The following is a 17,725-nucleotide window of genomic DNA, read 5'->3' as shown; positions in this document are numbered from 1 at the left end:
AGCATAGGATGTCAGTCTTGTTTTTTAATCTGCCACTATGCTGACACACTGGCATCTGTAGCTCCTCCCTCTTATGAAAAGAACACAATCTCATTTGAATTTAAAGCGACAGTCTTAAAATCTGCACAGTTTGGATCGAAGCCTAAAAGGGGCAGTTTTGAACAGTTATAAAACACTATTTGTGAAGTATTTTGAGCTGAAACTTCACATAAACGCTTTAGGGATGTCAGAGAGTTTTTATACGTCTTTTAAAAAGGAACATAATAGGTCACCTTTAAAGCATTATAGTGTCCTGCAGGCAGGGTGATGAGGGAATATAATAATCAAACATTGAATCGAGAGCTTGTGAATCGGACTCAAAGTCGATCAGCAGATCTGAAGTGTTTTTTGGGGGGGTTTTTGGCCGGGTTTTGGGTGAACAGACTCTGAATCTGCGTGATGGAGGATTTCTCAGCAGGAACAGATTGGCATTACTCGGGGTACTGGAAGAGTAAACCGCAGGAGAAATCCGCTTAATGTTACTGAGAGCAAAGCGTGGATGCATATTAGGAAAATGACATTTCAAACACAATATGGCCACATGCTTAATCTATTTTTGTTGCACAAATAGAAACGGTGCCAAATAAAAGCTGAAGCAGGATCAATGCAAGAAAAATGTATAAATAAATAAATAATGGCAGATCAGTGGACTGACAGTGAACTGATGTAGAAATAGCATTCAAACACTTATTTTGATGATAAAAATCCTTATAAATAGTGTTGACATGCTTTTTTTCTGAAGTTCATGCTTATTATAGTTCTCTAAAAGTAAAACAATACCAAAAAAACATAACAATGCGTCACTTGAAGATAGCTGAAAGCGGTTTAACTTAAAAGAAAAGATAAAAACATAATTTACTGGAGCTGTAATTAAATTATAAACTAGTTGTGTTAAACGCAGCAAATGGGTGGAAATTTGAATAAAAAATGAAAACATAAAAAATCTAAAAGCCAAATATCTAAAAATAGCCATTTAAACTAATAATAGATGCAGATGTGCTAAACGATAATAAAAGAACATATATATTTTTACTTTTAATGTGATAAATCAAATATATACTGAAAAGATTAATATTATAGGAATAAAATTATAGTTCTTAATATTATTGTATTATTAATATTCTAGAATAATTCAAACCTAATAAATAATATAGAATACAATGAATAGAATAATATTATAGGAATAATGTTTTAGTTATTTATGTCATTATATTATTAATATTCTAGAATCGTTTAAAACTGTTATAGAATAAATTACACAGAATTTATAATGATAAAAAAGATATGATGATAAATAATATACATTATATTTAAGAGTGTTAAACACAGAATATTATAGAATAATTAAAAATATTATAGAATAAATAATACAGAATATGTAAAGAATATTAAATAAACAAAATATTATAGAATAATTCAAAAATAAAATAGAATAAATCATAGGAGTAAAATTATAATTATTTATATTATTATAGCATTCATATTTTTGAATAATTATAACTATTATAGATTAAATGGAATATAAATAAAAAATATTAAATTTATTGAATATTATAGAATAAATAATATACATTATATATAAGAATATTAAACATATTGTAGAATAGTTAAAAAATATTATAGAATAAATAGTACAGAATATGTATAGAATATTAAATAAACAGAATATTATAGAATAATTCAAAAATAAAATAGAATAAATCATAGCAGTAAAATTGTAATTATTTATATTATTATAGCATTCATATTTTTAAATAATTATAACTACTATAGATTAAATGGAATATAAATAAAGAATATTAAATATATGGTATATTTTAGAATAATATAGAATATATAAAGAATGTAAAACATATTGTAGAATAATTAAAATATTATAGAATAAATGATGCTAGATATATAAAGAATATTATATAAATAGAATATCATAGAATAATTAAAAAATATTATAAAATAAATTATACAAGCATATAAAGAATATTAAACACGCATTTAAAATATTACAAGCTAATCAACAAAATATTAAAGAATAAATATTATAGATTATATAAAGAGTGAAACTTACTGTAAGTGTCTACAGACATTATCCATAGCTCAAAATATGCATCAATTTTACTCATGCATGCATTTACTAATGTTTACGGAATAAAAGATGTAAAATCTTACACAAAACACAGATGTTCAGCATCAAGACACCAGAATATCTCTATGAACTCTTTGTGAATTTTACAATGCCTGAACACCCTGTCGACCATCATCAGCATGTATAAGTAATGTCAAACATCAATAAAATAAATATTCTTGCATTGTCTTTAACTCCAAATGCAAGACAATCAAAGCCCTGAGTTCCCTTTTATTTCCCGCTCGGCTTCATACAGTATCTGGCCTCTCTCCATGTGCTGCATTTCTATTTTTGACTTTTGCTTTTTCATTCTCTTTCTCCCCGTCTGCTTGTTCCCAGATAGACATTACATCAGCCTTAGTAAACAGCAGTGCTGCTCAGTGTTCATACAGCGCCACCTGCTGCTGCTCACACACACTATACATCTCTTTGCAGAAAACTGATCAAAGCACACAAAGCAAACAGGAACAAAGTGTACACTTCACATTTTTTTCATGAAATATTTTAATAGACATTATTAAACACCCATGCTGATTTAATATTGACTGAATTCAGAAGCTTGGGCTAGAGCTTTATGATGTATGGCTTTGTTATTTTTTTTAAAAAAAAAGGAATGCAATGCTGTATTTATTCTTCATTTATACTTCCTTAGCTCAGAAATGTAAATCAGGGTCTATAAATATGTTAATTTCAGCAAACTAGAAAAGAATGTATTGAAAAAACATAAATAAGTACAGATTTATGTACTAAATACACCATATACAGGTAAAGTCAAAATTATTAGTATTTTTTTTCCTCTTTTAAATTTCCCAAATGATGTTTGACAGAGCAAGGAAATTTTCACAGTATGTCTGATAATATTTTTTCTTCTGGAGAGAGTCTTATTTGTTTTATTTCAGCTAGAAGAAAAGCAGTTATTAATTTTTTAAAGCCCATTTTAAGGTCAATATTATTAGCCCCTTTAAGCTGTATTTATTTTCGATAGTCTACTGAACAAACCATCATTATACAATAACTTGCCTAATTACCCTAACCTGCCTAGTTAACCTAATTAACCTAGTTAAGCCTTTAAATGTCACTTTAAGCTGTAGAGAAGTGTCTTAAAATATCTAGTCAAATATTATTTACTGTCATCATGGCAAAGAGAAAATAAATCAGTTATTAGAAATGAGTTATTAAAACTATTATGTTTAGAAATGTGTTGAGAAAATCTTCTCTCCGTTAAACAAAAATCGGGGAAAAAAATAAACAGGGGGGCTAATAATTCTGACTTCAACTGTGTATGGCCTTCATAATAAGACATTCAGACAGTTGTAGCTCATCCAAAATGCTGTTGCCAGGATTCTGACCAGAACCAGAAAATCATAGCACATCATGTCTATCCCCAAGGTCTTTACACTGGCTCACAGTTAGATTCAGAATAGATTTTAAAGTATTATTACTTGTCTATAAATAACTAAATAGTCTAGGACCTAAATATATTACAAATATGCTCACTGAATACAAACCTAACAGATCACTCAGATCATTAAGGTCAAGTAAATTAGAAATTCCAAAAGTTCAGTCAAAGCAAGGGTGAATCCGCCTTCAGCAACTAACAGCGCCCCCTACTGCTAGAATCAGCTTCCAGAAATGATCAGATGTGCTCCATCATTAGGTACAGTCAAATCAAGACTGAAAACACATCTGTTTAGCTGTGCCTTTACTGAATGAGCACCACAGATCGCACTATTATGTCTTTCTTTTCTTTTTTTATTCTTTTATAACCTGTTTTAACACTTTTAATCTGTTTTAATCATTTTTAATTCTTTTAATCACTTTTATTTTCTTTGGCTCTTTTATTCCTGTTTATGTAAAGCACTTTGAATTACCATTGTGTATGAAATATGCTATATAAATAAACTTGCCTTATCCTACATGGCTCAAAATTAACTTTTTTTCTCGGTAGCACCAGTGCTCACAACTTCACAAATTTAGGAGCATCAGAAAAAAATTAGGAGCAGCCACCAAAAATGAATGCGCACCACTACAAATTGTATATTAATGGATTTATTGTGCTTGAAAACAACATCAATCATGATTAACAAAAACCAGAAACAGCTATCTAACTAGATCGTGTAGCGCCGCATTTGATTTGAGTTGAATATGAAACACTTTGAGGAGATTTTGTCCAAAACAGGTATGACTGTACACACATCTTGATCCATCCATGCGTGACCATAGAGATAATGACCAATAATTCTTGGCTAGAAATGGCAACAGCAGTGGGAAAGGTGGAACGTTTTTGTAAAGATTTGGGAAAATCTGAGGCATAAGTTTGTTAAAACAAAAAAGAGGCCATGCAAAAGTGGAGACCCAGTTGGTTTTAAAATGAAAGAATATGTTTTTCCAACATTCATAGGTTTTACATTGAGGTATATGTTACAATTATGAATTTAAAACAATTTAATAGTTACAAAACTATAATCAAGTAACAAATTGTCTTTTTTTGTGCTTTTATTCTTGCCATAATAAAAACTATAATTGTAGAGCAACTCATGTTCTGTTGTCATTAATATTTAACTTTAATAGGTAGAGCTGTCCGAGATATGAACAAAAGCAAGTGATGCATCAAAAGTTTGATTTAAAAAATGTTGAATGGTTATAAAAATCTTTATAATAAATTATAAAAATAATAAAAATAATTAGTTAAAAAATCTTCAATGATATTAATGATATGACTTGTTCTGGAAACTTTCTACTTCTCTGTTTATCCGTCTGATTTTACTGTCTGTTTCTTTTCGCCCCCTGTCATTTAAAACAATATCTCAATGGCGAACGCGTCAAGTATAAAAGCCTCGTCCGTTTCGTGAGGTGCACGATGCAGCGCCAGGGGAAAGTATAAATCAGCTTTAAGATGTTTGTTTGTTTGTAGTTCATTAGTGCATCTAACCCAGGGGTGGGCAAACTCGGTCCTGGAGGGCCGGTGTCCTGCGCGGTTTAGCTCCAACTCTAATCAAACACACCTGCTTATAGATTTCTAGTAATCTTGAAGACACTAATTAGCATGTTCAGGTGTGTTTGAGTAGAGTTGGAGCTAAACTGTGCAGGACACCGGCCCTCCAGGACCGAGTTTGCCCAGCCCTGATCTAACCTGTCTTCAGTACTGTTCAATTTGAATACGTGTATTTTACCTCTAATTTTGTGATTTTTGCATTTTCTCGTTATGTCTATGCATGTTTTTGATAATGTGATATAGGTCTTAAATTTAATACTTAATGGTCTTTAAAGGTATTAAAAAGTCCTAAATATAACGTTATGATATCTGCAGAAACCCTGCTTAGTCAGTTAAATGTTTGTTGAATATCAACAGATATTAAGCAGACAGTCTACTAATACTCAAATGGACCATCAAAATAAAGTCTTGCCATATTAATGAGCCACTTTGGGCTGTTTTGGAGGAGCGAGTCAGAAAACATTTTCCGCAGGTCCTCGCTGAGCTCCTTTGTCCAACCCAGGCTCATTCTGAGAACGTAGTCCCGGGGACGTTTCTGGAGATTGAAATACGTAGCCGGGGGTACGTACGGCTGCATTTCATTTTTTTAAGCGAACGCTGCTAACGGTGTGACGCCGTTCCCTTCGGCGCTTGTCGGCCGCTCGCCTCCGTGTGGGGGGCTTTCCCGCTGCTACCAGTTTGTCCGGTTAGCTCTTTGTGTGCTCTTGACCACGACGACCGGGTTCGAGTCCGGGGAAGAGCGGTTCCAGAAATCAGGTAAGAAAACAAAAACAAAATCCAAAAAATGAAGCGAACAAGTTCGTCACAGGGCGAGAATGTGGTCAAAACCCGAAAACGTGGTAAAAATCAGACGAGGGCTTTTCTTTTTCTGGACGGCTTTTGTGGATCGTCGTTTTTTGAGTTTAAGGGACGGAGGAGGGTGGGTCGGCCCGCCGATTGGCCGGTCGCATGGTCAATCATTCTGTGATCCAGGCAGACAGGCGGAAGGTCGTTCGACAGCGACCTCCAGCGGGTTTACGCGAGAACGGCGCGGGAAAAAGCGCGCACAGCGGCCTCTCGCAGACTCGCGAAAACAAAAACTGCAAAAATACGTACCTCCGGGACGTATTTCGCGGTCTCCAGAAACGTCCCAGGGACTACGTTCTCAGAATGAGCCTGGGTTGCCTTTGTCTTAGCCATGACCGTCCTCAAACCAACAGCAGAGAGCTTCTGTTGAAACAGCTGTTCCCAATGAATCAGGCTAATTAGGAAGCTCTAGAACAGTTTGGACTATATGGATTGGTAGAGAACTCGATTTTCCTATAGACTGCGACAGTTCGCAAAGGGTGTGAATAATTTTGGACATGCCACCTTTCTCTTTAAATGTAAATAAAAGCTGAGAAATATTTTTTCCCCCACAAAGATGCCTCTTCTGCATCGTCTTATTATTTTCTGGGAGAGGCCTGTGTCATTTTCAGTCAGAGAAAAACTTGCTGGTTGAATAAAAGTAACTAAGTCAGAATTCGCTTGTATAATTTCAGGCTTGACTGTATATAATATGCTATAATATGATATATAAGCATGCTAAAACTAATTAACCCATATAAGATCATCTAAACTGTCTGCTATTTCATAAGCAGGGCTGTAATGCGTGTTATTTCTGGTTTACGGTGTAAAATAAGACCGTCTATGCTGTAGCTGAAGGTTTAATTGTGTGTCTGTGTGTGATGTCATCAGGAAGGAGGACAGTGTAGGATTCACTCTTCCTCTCCGCCAATCACTGGGCTGTTGTCATGGCAATCACAGATGTAATTAGACTGTTGGCTTAATGCTTGTTTAACGACTGGTTAATTACCGCTGATGTTCCCAGGAGCAAACGCCCACCGCACCCGTCATTACTGAGCTTCATTATTCTACTGCATCATTGAAGTGCTCTAATTGTGGCATTAATATTGTTTTATGTAGATGTGTGTGTGTGTTTGATATAGTTTCTAACACTGTTTTTGATTATACCATTGTAGGATTGTTTCTATATTTTCTATCTTTATTTTTTTAATTTTAGTTTATTTCTTGTGAAATATCTACAGTTGAAGTCAGAATTATTAGCCCTCCTGAATTATACCCTGAAACAGTAGTGTAAAAAAATGATTTGCTGTACTCTCCCATTCACTGCACTCTAAGATTAGCCAACTATGATGACTTCTGCTACTGAGAAACCCGTAAATGGTCCATAGAAAAGCACATTGAATAACAATCTGCTCCTGCTTTCTCCTTTTCAGCCAAACCCCTCCAATAAACTGGCCATCATTCACATCCTTGGCCTGCTTTCCAATCTGTTCACCACACTGGACATCACCAAACAGGAGGAGGAGTCAGGAGAGAACGCCCCGCCCATCAAATCAGCACCGCCTCCCACAGGCCCAAATCCGGTAAGCACGTCCTGTTCCTGTTGCCACTGAGGAGTAGTGATAGTAAGTTCGGATCATTTTACTGACTCAGACCATTGAGTCTTGTTCAGTGCGATGAACGAATCTTTTTTTTTGAGTCATTTCGTTCAATTTGCCAAAATGTTATTCAAATGGTACGAGTTGCTTGCAACATATACAACTACACCAAACGTTGATCACACTGCAAACAAATGTTTTGTCGTTTTATTGACGTCAAATGGATAGTAGTAATATAATACAGATAAGGGAGATCGTCATAGTGAGCAAATATTGACAATTAAAATGTTGGGGTGAATTAATCCTTAGTGACAAGTTGCCATGTATACAAATATTCCTTTAATTAAATTATATTTTATTTGGAAACATAAGATGCGTCCCAAATCGCTTACTTATGCACTATTCTACGCCATTTTGTAGTATAAATAATGTAAGTAGTGCGTTCACACTGCACTTTAAATACACGGATGATGCACTTATTTATCTGTTTAAGTGTGGAGTGTTGGACACTTCACGCATTCAACAGCCGCAGCTTTGCTCATGTGGAGGAAGGGGCGGAGCTTTCGGCCACTGATGTTGGATTGCTTTATTTTGGATGGTGAAAGCAAAATTTTCCTACATGAGTGACTATGCCACCTCCCGATAATGAATGCGGTTGTACTCATGGCAGGTATTATTTGGCAGTTTGATAATTTTTTCACTAATTTGGCAACCGTCAAACATCGTCTGAAAAATGGTTTGAAATTGCGGTTAGTAAAAAAAATGCTAGTGTTCCAATTGGGACGACACTGCATTAATATGCTATGCTTTGTGTAAGTGCATAAGTACATAATGTATAAGTGCAGGGTTGAACAGTAAGGTTTTTTTTCTACTGGGCCGATCGGTTGCCCTGCCAAAAATTTTCACTGGCCCCACCAAAAAAAAAAAAAAAAAGTTAATAGCAAACATAATTGCATACATATACCTTTTTTTCAGCATAGCTTTTCTTTAAATACAACTGACAATTTAAAAAAATTACTATTGTGATGTAATTTGAAAAAAAAAAAAAAAATATATATATATATATATATATATATATATATATATATATATATATATATATATATATATATATATATATATATATATACACATACATACATGCATACATACACACAAGCACACACGCGCGCACACACACACACAGTTGAAGTCAGAATTATTAGCCCACCTTTGAATTTATTTATTTATTTTTTTTTATTTTATTTTTTTTATTTTTTTTTTCCCAAATGATGTTTAACAGAGCAAGGAAATTTTTACAGTATGTCTGATAATATTTTTTCTTCTGGAGAAAGTCTCATTTGTTTTATTTCGACTAGAGTAAAAGCAGTTTTTAATTTTTTAAACACCATTTTAAGTCACGCGCTCAACAGAAAGGGCTGCGATTGGCTCTTACACGCTGGCGCTCTTCACAGATGAATGACACTGATAAACTGCAGCAGCGATCACAGCTGATCCATGATAGATGCGGTGGAGAAAACTCTGCAGACATGCCCTAACCTGCCTAGTTAACCTAATTAACCTAGTTAAGCCTTTAAATGTCACTTTAATCTGTATAGAAGTGTCTTGAAAAATATCTAGTCAAATATTGTTTACTGTCTTCATGGTAAAGATAAAATAAATCCGTAATTAGAAATTAATTATTAAAACTATTATGTTTAGAAATGTGTTAAGCAAATCTTCTTTCCGTTAAACAGAAATTGGGGAAAAATATACAGGAGGGCTAATAATTCAGGGGGCCTAATAATTCTGACTTCAACTGTGTATGTATATATATATGTGCTTGTGTGTAGTAAGCGAAAATGTGCACTTTAATTTTGACATCCACAGACATCGTCACCAAATATAAATCAGAGAGGTCAGACTTTCTCATATTAAATTAATCAATCTATCATGCTGAAATTGTAGAGAAATAACAGATGAAGCGAGACTGCAGTAAGACCATGGAGCAGATCACTGTTGATCTTTCTTTTGAGGTGTCAGTGCTGAAATGAACATAACAACAGGCCTAATACAAAATATTATAAGATTAAAATATGGAAGAATGATTAGATAGTAATTTCGGTCAGTTTTCGTAAAGAATAAACAGCACTCTGTAATATTTCAACATGCTTTCACTTTCCTATTCGACATGAAATGCACATTTACCGGAATGACGGCACCCCGCCCTACTCATATTTCTCTCGTCATATGTCTTGATGGCTATTACACAACCATAATCCACTGTCATATAGCCTGGTGTGTTAGTTTGTTGGATTGTCTTGCTTTCTCACTACAATCGATCCGCTCCAGAGTTCATTTCAATCGAGCCGAGACCACCTCATTCAGGCGTTCTCGGATAGACTGACCGATTGATTGCAGATTAGAGCGCGATTGCTGGATTCACATATGCCAATTGAACCGCGCTAACTGAGCAAACGAGACAGGTTTCGAAACAAGCGTCTAGGTGTAAAAGACTGTATTTGCACGCAATTGACAAACAGTCGCTGCCATATTACACTTTAGTGACAAGGCAGCTCTGATCGGGCAAGTAACCATCCTGTCTACTGTCCTGAATGTCTCGCAGGCTGGCCTCGGGTCATCAGGCAATCCTTACTGTCGAGCCCTTAAGTGTATAGCCTGCCATGTGGGATTCCGATATATGGACGCCATCTTGTGGTGTGACTCTCACAGTGCCATATAGGTGTTTTCTAGTTGTTGAGTTCACGTAGGTTGACCGCTCATTATTGCAGTGCATAGTGGGATTGGTTAAGTACAAAATGGACGCTTTGGTTTCGGATACTACTTGAAATGGTTGCTCCTTCAAATAGTTCACTGTTTAATAGAGCTGTGAAGGGTTATAATGCCATCAATTCGGTTCAATTCGATATCTCAGTGCATTGACGATGCTTTCCATACACAGTTTTATAATTTTTTCACAGCACAATTCTTGCATTAAAATGTATAAATATATTTATATACTATTTGTAGTACAATTTTGTCCTTTAATACAAACAGTCAGATATATAATCTGTACCTTTAAACAACAAGAGCATTTATAGCTCGCTTTCTGAGCCTTGTCTACCAAGTTCTTTCTTACGCCCCTTTGATTGATCACGAGCTCAACAGAAAGGGCTGTGTTTGGCTCTTACACGCTGGTGCTCTTTACAGATAAGTGACACTGTTAAACGGCAGCGGTGATCACAGCTGATCCATGATAGACACGGAGGAGAAAACTCTGCAGACACGCGTTCGTGTCTGTATCCAGAAGTATCGCTGTAACAGCCGAGAGGAGAGGAAAAGTCACGCCAGCAGGTCAAATGGGCCACAGTGAGAGAGAGAAATAGAGTTTACTTTCATTCTCTCAATCGCAGTGAAATAGGGGCTTCTGCTGTAAGTGTCAGAGAAAGACTGTGCAGTCACTGAAATCGTGCAGTTTCTGTGTTTTTAAGTAGTTTTAAGTAGCGTTTTAAATACTTGGCTCGCCTCCCTCACTATAGTTAGCTACCGCGACATAGCGCATATGAGATAAATGACATCAGTACATGATAACCAGTTATGATTATTACTGAACTGATACCGAATTGTCCCCGACTGCATCGCGGTGCACTGAAGAAACAATTAATTTTGACACCTCTACTATTTAAGGTTATAGGGGTGACTTTTGAATGCAGAGCTGGACTTCAATGTGTGTGTGTGTGTGTGTGTGTGTGTGTGTGTGTGTGTTTCAGGTGGTGGTGGTGCTCCAGCAGGTCTTCGCTCTCATACAGACAGTCCTCAGTAAATGGCTGAACGACTCGCAGGTTGTGGAGGTAAATGTTCAATTCATACACTATCAGTTTTTTTTACTATTGCTACTGCTGCGCTTTAAATTATCTTTTTTTTTTTTTTTTTTTAATGACTTTTATAGCAAATTACAGTATAAAAAAAAAAAAAGATGACAAAACAAAAATATATTTCTAATTAAAAGTATAAATAATATCAACTTAAGCACACACAATGAGAAAAAAAAAGCAAAACATACCAACAAACAGAAATGTAAATAATAATAATAATAATGTGGCTTAACAAAAACTACAATTGTATAATCTGAAGCACACAATACACTCTACTTTGCACTTAGGAAAGAAAGAAAATCAATTTGCTGGAACAAGGACTTGGTCTGTAGTTGACAATAAAACATGTTCTTGGATATATATCCTAAATGGGTCCCAAATTTTCTTAAACTGGTTAGATGAACCTCTAGACAGTCTAATTTTTTTTGCTGTGCTTTAAATTATGTCGCACTTCCAGTTTGGAGAACTTCCATAAAAAATTACTTAAAACATGAATTTTAAATAAGGTTTGTGACACAAATACTCCACTTGGCAGCAAAAATAATAAATGAAAATGAATTTAATGAAATATTCACCTTATTTCACTATGCGCAAGTAAGTAAACAAACACTCATTCATTCATTTTCTTTTCGGCTTAGTCCCTTTATTAATCCGGAGTCGCCACAGTGGAATGAACCGCCAACTTAACCAGCACTTTTTTACGCAGCGGATGCTTCCAGCCGCAACCCATCACTGGGAATCATCCAAACACACTCATTCACACACATATACTATGGACAATTTAGCCTGCCCAATTCACCTGTACTGCATGTCTTTGGACTGTGGGGGAAACCGGAGCACCCAGAGGAAACCCACGCGAACGCAGGGAGAACATGCAAACTACACACAGAAACGCCAACTGACCCAGTTGGCAAACCAACGACCTTGCTGTGAGGCGACAGCACTACCTACTGCGTCGCCCCTGTAAACAATTTTTTAGGGATTTGATTTTGATTCGTTTGGATTTGGATAAATGATTATTAATAACAAATCACAGTAAATAGTCAAAATACTTGTGCTACCAGTGTGATTATGACCCTTAATTACAATAAAATGATTGCATGATCTGTTGATGTTCTTGATTCTGATTGGCTAGATGACAAAATCATTTTTTACAAGGACATTTTCACAGAATTTTCTGTAAATTTTTTCTTCTGGAGAAAGTCTTATTTATTTTAGTTTGGCTGGAATATAAGCAGTTTTTATTGTTTTTAATGTTTATATTTTTTAATTGTAAGGTCAATATTATTGCCCTTATGAAATATTTATATTCGACTGGCAACAAAACAACCACTGTTGTCCAATGACTTGCCTAGTTACCCTAATTAACCTAGTTAAATTGCACTTTAAGCTGAATGCTAGCATCTTGCAAGATAAATGCACAGTCATCATGGCACAGATAAAAGAAATTATTTTATTTCATAATTCTTCTTTATTCAATTGGAAGTGTAATTCAGAAATCACTGGAAAATTAAACGTATTATATTTAGAAATGTTGAATTATGCAAATATTTCAATAGTTTCTGTTGATTATCCCTTACATAATATAATAAAATTAGGAATGAATCAAATTTCCGGCCACCTAAAATGATTAGTGATAAATATAAGTTCTGATGGGGTTGTTTTTTTTTCTCTCAGGCGGTGTGTGCCATCTTCGAGAAGTCTGTGAAAACTCTCCTGCATGATTTTGCGCCGATGGTGTCTCAGCTCAGTGAGATGCTGGGCCAGATGTACAGCACTATACCACAGGCGTCTGCACTGGATTTAACCCGCCAGGTACACGACACACACACACACACGTTTGTTTTTTGTTTTTGTGGAAGGTGGGTACATTACATAGTTTTCCATTCATTTTATACGATCCAAACCGTATATTGTATTGCCCTCACCCCACCCTACCCCTAAACCCAACCATCACAGGAGACTGTGTGCAGCTTTACTCTCTGATTAAACTCATCCTGTGGGATTTATAAGCTTTTTGAGAAATGAGGACGTCACCAATGTCCTCATATTTCACCTTCTTTTTGTAATACCTGTGTCATACCTATGTCATTATACAGACAAAAACACATACACACACACACACACACACACACACACACACACTGATATATCTGCATTTATACTGGCAGCAATGTCATCTGAAAATTATTTTTCAGCATTTTATGGGAGATTGTTATGAGACTGTATGATTCCGAATGTTTTCCGGAGTGTGTTTAGGTCTTGTTTCCTTTACTTCTTTAGGTATGTCATGAAAAAATATAAATGACGTTAAATATGACATAAATATGACATTTAATCTGCTAGAATGCAAGTCTTAAAGGCATAGTTTACCCACAAATAAAAATATCATCATCTACTCACACTTGAGTGATTTAAAATTTTGACATCCATAGTGGGAACAAAAACTACAATGGAAGTTAATGGCTGCTTCTTCCCAACAGTTTTTTAATGAATCGCCGGTTATTTTTATTGCACATGCATGTACAAATACAGTCTCAGCTATACGGTAAGAAATAAAGGAAATATACAAACAAGTAAAGAAATGACTACAATCAGGTTAGGAGCTAAATAAGCAACATAGAATAGAAAATCAGGAGAAATGATTAATGTAGTGCCAAAAAAGTGTCCATATTGGCCACAAATCATTGCACATTAGATGTACATCGTAGGTGTGTTTCTCGAGTGGAAATGGCGTACATACTTGAGGCAACCACATTTTAAAGGCGGGTACTCGAGAAGATGACCACAATAAAAGAATACATTTCTTTGCCAGATTGCTTGGTGTGGGGGTCCAACACATTCTCTACTCCACTACACTGCCTGACAAAAGTCTTGTCGCCTTTCCAAGTTTTAGGAAGAACAAACAATAACATGACTTGTTGATCATGTGGTATCAGAAGTGGCTTATATGAAAGGTAAAGGCCTCTAGATTACGCTTATTTGACCAAAATAAAATATGATCAGGCCTTGATTTTTACTGATTTAATTAGGACAGTAAGGTCTGATCTCGCTTGGACAAAAGTCTCGTCACTGAACATAAATAATGTGTTTATAGAATATAAAGTCATGCTGCAGTGGAAAAAGAGTTAATATTGTGTATAACTCCCATGAGCTTGGAGGACTGCATCTATACATCTCTGCAATGACTCAAATCACTGATTAATAAAGTCATCTGGAATGGCAAAGAAAGCGTTCTTGCAGGACTCCCAGAGTTCATCAAGATTCTTTGGATTCATCTTCAATGCCTCCTCCTCCATCTTACCCCAGACATGCTCAATAATGTTCATGTCTGGTGACTGGGCTGGCCAATCCTGGAGCACTTTGACCTTCTTTGCTTTCAGGAGCTTTGATGTGGAGGCTGAAGTATGAGAAGGAGCGCTATCCTGCTGAAGAATTTGCCCTCACCTGTGCTTTGTAATGTAATGGGCAGCACAAATGTCTTGATACCTCAGGCTGTTGATGTTGCCATCCACTCTGCAGATCTCTCGCACACCCCATACTGAATGTAACCCCAAACCATGAATTTTCCTTCACCAAACTTGACTGATTTTTATGAGAATCTTGGGTCCATGTGGGATCCAATAGATCTTCTGCAGTATTTGTGATGATTGGGATGCAGTTCAACAGGTCAGAAAAATCTCACTTCCGCCACTTTTCCAAATGATCAACTAGAAGTCAAGTTATTATTTTTTGCTCTACAACTGGGATCGACCACAGGACTTTTGTCAGGTAGTGTACATAACAAATAAAATTCCAGAGAAAAACAAACTTTTATCTTAAAGGGCCTTTGAAAGAAATTCTGTACCTTCTGCCAAAAAGAGAAGATCTTGTCACAACAACAGAAACCGTGAAGGAACATTCCTTTGCATTTTTTACAGTTAAAACAAAGATCTGAGGAGTTTCTGTAAATCATAACAGATAAACTCTGTTAATGAATTTATAATTGAGTTCATGAATACCCAATCAAGTACAATTCGGGAACAAACTTTATATATTTCACACCAATCTGTATCTCCAATTTGGGTGATCTGTACTTTTAATAAGTGATTCACAGAATTATTTATTCAAGTGATTCGTTCAAAGATGCTGATTCATTTTGTTAAATTATTTTCTTTGTTTGAGTCTTCGAATCTTTGACTCTGAATGATTTGGTCAACAATGGATATGGAAAACAGCACTCTTATTTGTGTGAATAACACACACATAATTTTTTCTAACTTTTTGAACCTGCCCCTTTTAGGCTTTGATCCAAATTGTGCCATTTTGATGGCTGTCGCTTTAAATTCAAATGAGATTGTGCTCTTTTCAAAAGAGGGCGGAGCTACAAATGCCTATGTGTCAGGATAGCGGCAGATTCAAAAATCTAATGGAGGATGGCTGCTTCTCACTCAAGGATGTCTATGCTAATGAGAGGGAGATGGTCACTAGTGGGTGGGGCTTTCCCCCCTGAAGACAAGTACAAAGGGAGAATATCTATCAAAGTGTTTCTGCAGACTGTTTTATCAAGTGTGTTCATAAAAAAATTAAATTAGTACATTTTTACTATAAAACCTGTTTCACACCGCAAACGCAAGCAGAGCGTGAGCAGTGCACGTTTTTTTCGGCGTCCATGTTAACAGATTAGAGCTGTCAAACTGCACGCAGAAGCAGCGCATCAGTGCAAGGCATGAGCGGCGCTAAAGCAGCAGTGATAGTTTCGGCGCTGGGTCTATTTTTGCCACGCTTCACACACTCAATTAAAGTGACAGTGCGATTATAATGACCAAAACACATTGAATGACAGGATAAAGTAGCAACTTTACCTAATAAATGCATCAATAATAGTAACTGATTTATATATAGTCAATCAAATGAACTTAAATGGGTAAAAACTGCATCAAATATTGATTTAGGCCCGAACTACTAAATGTAAAACAATTTTAGGATCAGTTTTGACAAGTTGCATACTAGTGTTGCAGGAGAGGGGGAATAGAAGTGGCCGCTTTAAGACTGCTATTTACGGGAGTTGTAGTCCATAGCGAAGTGTATTGTGGGTAGTGTAGTTCGACATTGCACGCTGGATGATGTGAGCTCGCTGTTGAAGCGGAGGAAGAAAGTTGTATTCGGATTTGTTTCATGTTCACTCAAGTTATTCCTGTTTGCACTGTGAACCTGACATCACGAAAATAAGTCAAAGAAGGGCATGCATTGATTACTTATGTCCGTCTCATCCTTTGCACGAGCATGAATTAACCAGCTGTTACTCTGCCGCTGGACATCGCTGAAGAGAACAAAGTAACACTAGTTTGATCATGTGTAAATATCATTGTAACTGTATTGTATAAATATTATTATGACTAGCTCTACAACAACCTGACAATCAAAAACCAAATGACATGATATCACAGGCGATTGTCTTCTGAGTGCACCAGACATGAATGACACTCCTCATAGAGCTTGAGAAGCAGAGGCAGTACTGTATGATCTATATCATTTGTAAAATAAAGACTTGTATGTTAAGGAAACAGCATAGGAGGAAGTTGCTGCAGGCCTTGGTGCAGATGAAAAGTAAAAAAAAAAAAAAAGTGTATTTCTATATAGAGAGAGATATCGATAGAATAGATTGATTTGTGCAGCAGCTGCCGAAGAGCTGCGCGCTGCAGACGCAGTCGGTGTGAAAGGCAAAGGCCTGCGTGCTGCTTCTGCTCTCCATACGCGCTGCTCACACTCTGCCCATGCTCTGGTTTTGCTTGGGGTGTCAAACATGCGTAAGAGGCTGGTTATATTCACAGACTGTTGCAACACAACTGTTTAAACCCCTTATAAAAGTGTTTTTTGCATAATAGGTCCCCTTTAAGGTAAAGTATTACCCTGCTTCCTTTCATTCAATTCATTTTGTCCTTCCACAGATGGTTCACATATTTGCCAGCGAAACGAATCACTTTCCTCCAATCAAAGCACTGTTTGAGCTGGTCACTTCAGTCACTCTGACCATCTTTCAGCAAGGTAGGCATGCTGGGAGCAGCCGGGTGCAGAGGGCCAAGGAAATCATGTGCTTTCAATGTTTTTACTGTCACAGTTTCCAGTTGTCTGCATGAGTCCGCTGTTTAAACCTGCACTCACAGAAACAGAGTTCAGAAACGAGCATGTTTTTTTTTTAGCTGGGTTTTGTCATCTGAAATGGTGTGGTGGCTTTTATACTGTAATTCTGCTTGACTTTTTCACCCCATGATTTCCACACACACAGAGGTCAAGGGTGTTTTCACACTAG

The 17,725-nt window shown here is 36.1% G+C and overlaps 1 protein-coding gene across 2 annotated transcripts in view; it reads left to right on the top strand.

Annotated features, from left to right (window-relative positions):
- Nucleotides 1-17,725, top strand: part of ipo13b (importin 13b) — a 119,924-nt gene that overhangs the window by 76,487 nt on the left and 25,712 nt on the right. For both annotated transcript variants that reach the window (XM_056480801.1, XM_056480799.1), the window contains exons 12-15: nt 7,415-7,564; nt 11,329-11,409; nt 13,111-13,248; nt 17,364-17,460. In XM_056480801.1, coding sequence (XP_056336776.1) covers nt 7,415-7,564; nt 11,329-11,409; nt 13,111-13,248; nt 17,364-17,460 — 466 coding nt within the window. The remainder of the gene's footprint in view (nt 1-7,414; nt 7,565-11,328; nt 11,410-13,110; nt 13,249-17,363; nt 17,461-17,725) is intronic.

The sequence above is a fragment of the Danio aesculapii genome, chromosome 20, assembly GCF_903798145.1.
Source record: "Danio aesculapii chromosome 20, fDanAes4.1, whole genome shotgun sequence".
NCBI lineage: Eukaryota > Metazoa > Chordata > Actinopteri > Cypriniformes > Danionidae > Danio > Danio aesculapii.
This window is presented reverse-complemented; position numbering and strand designations above follow the sequence as displayed.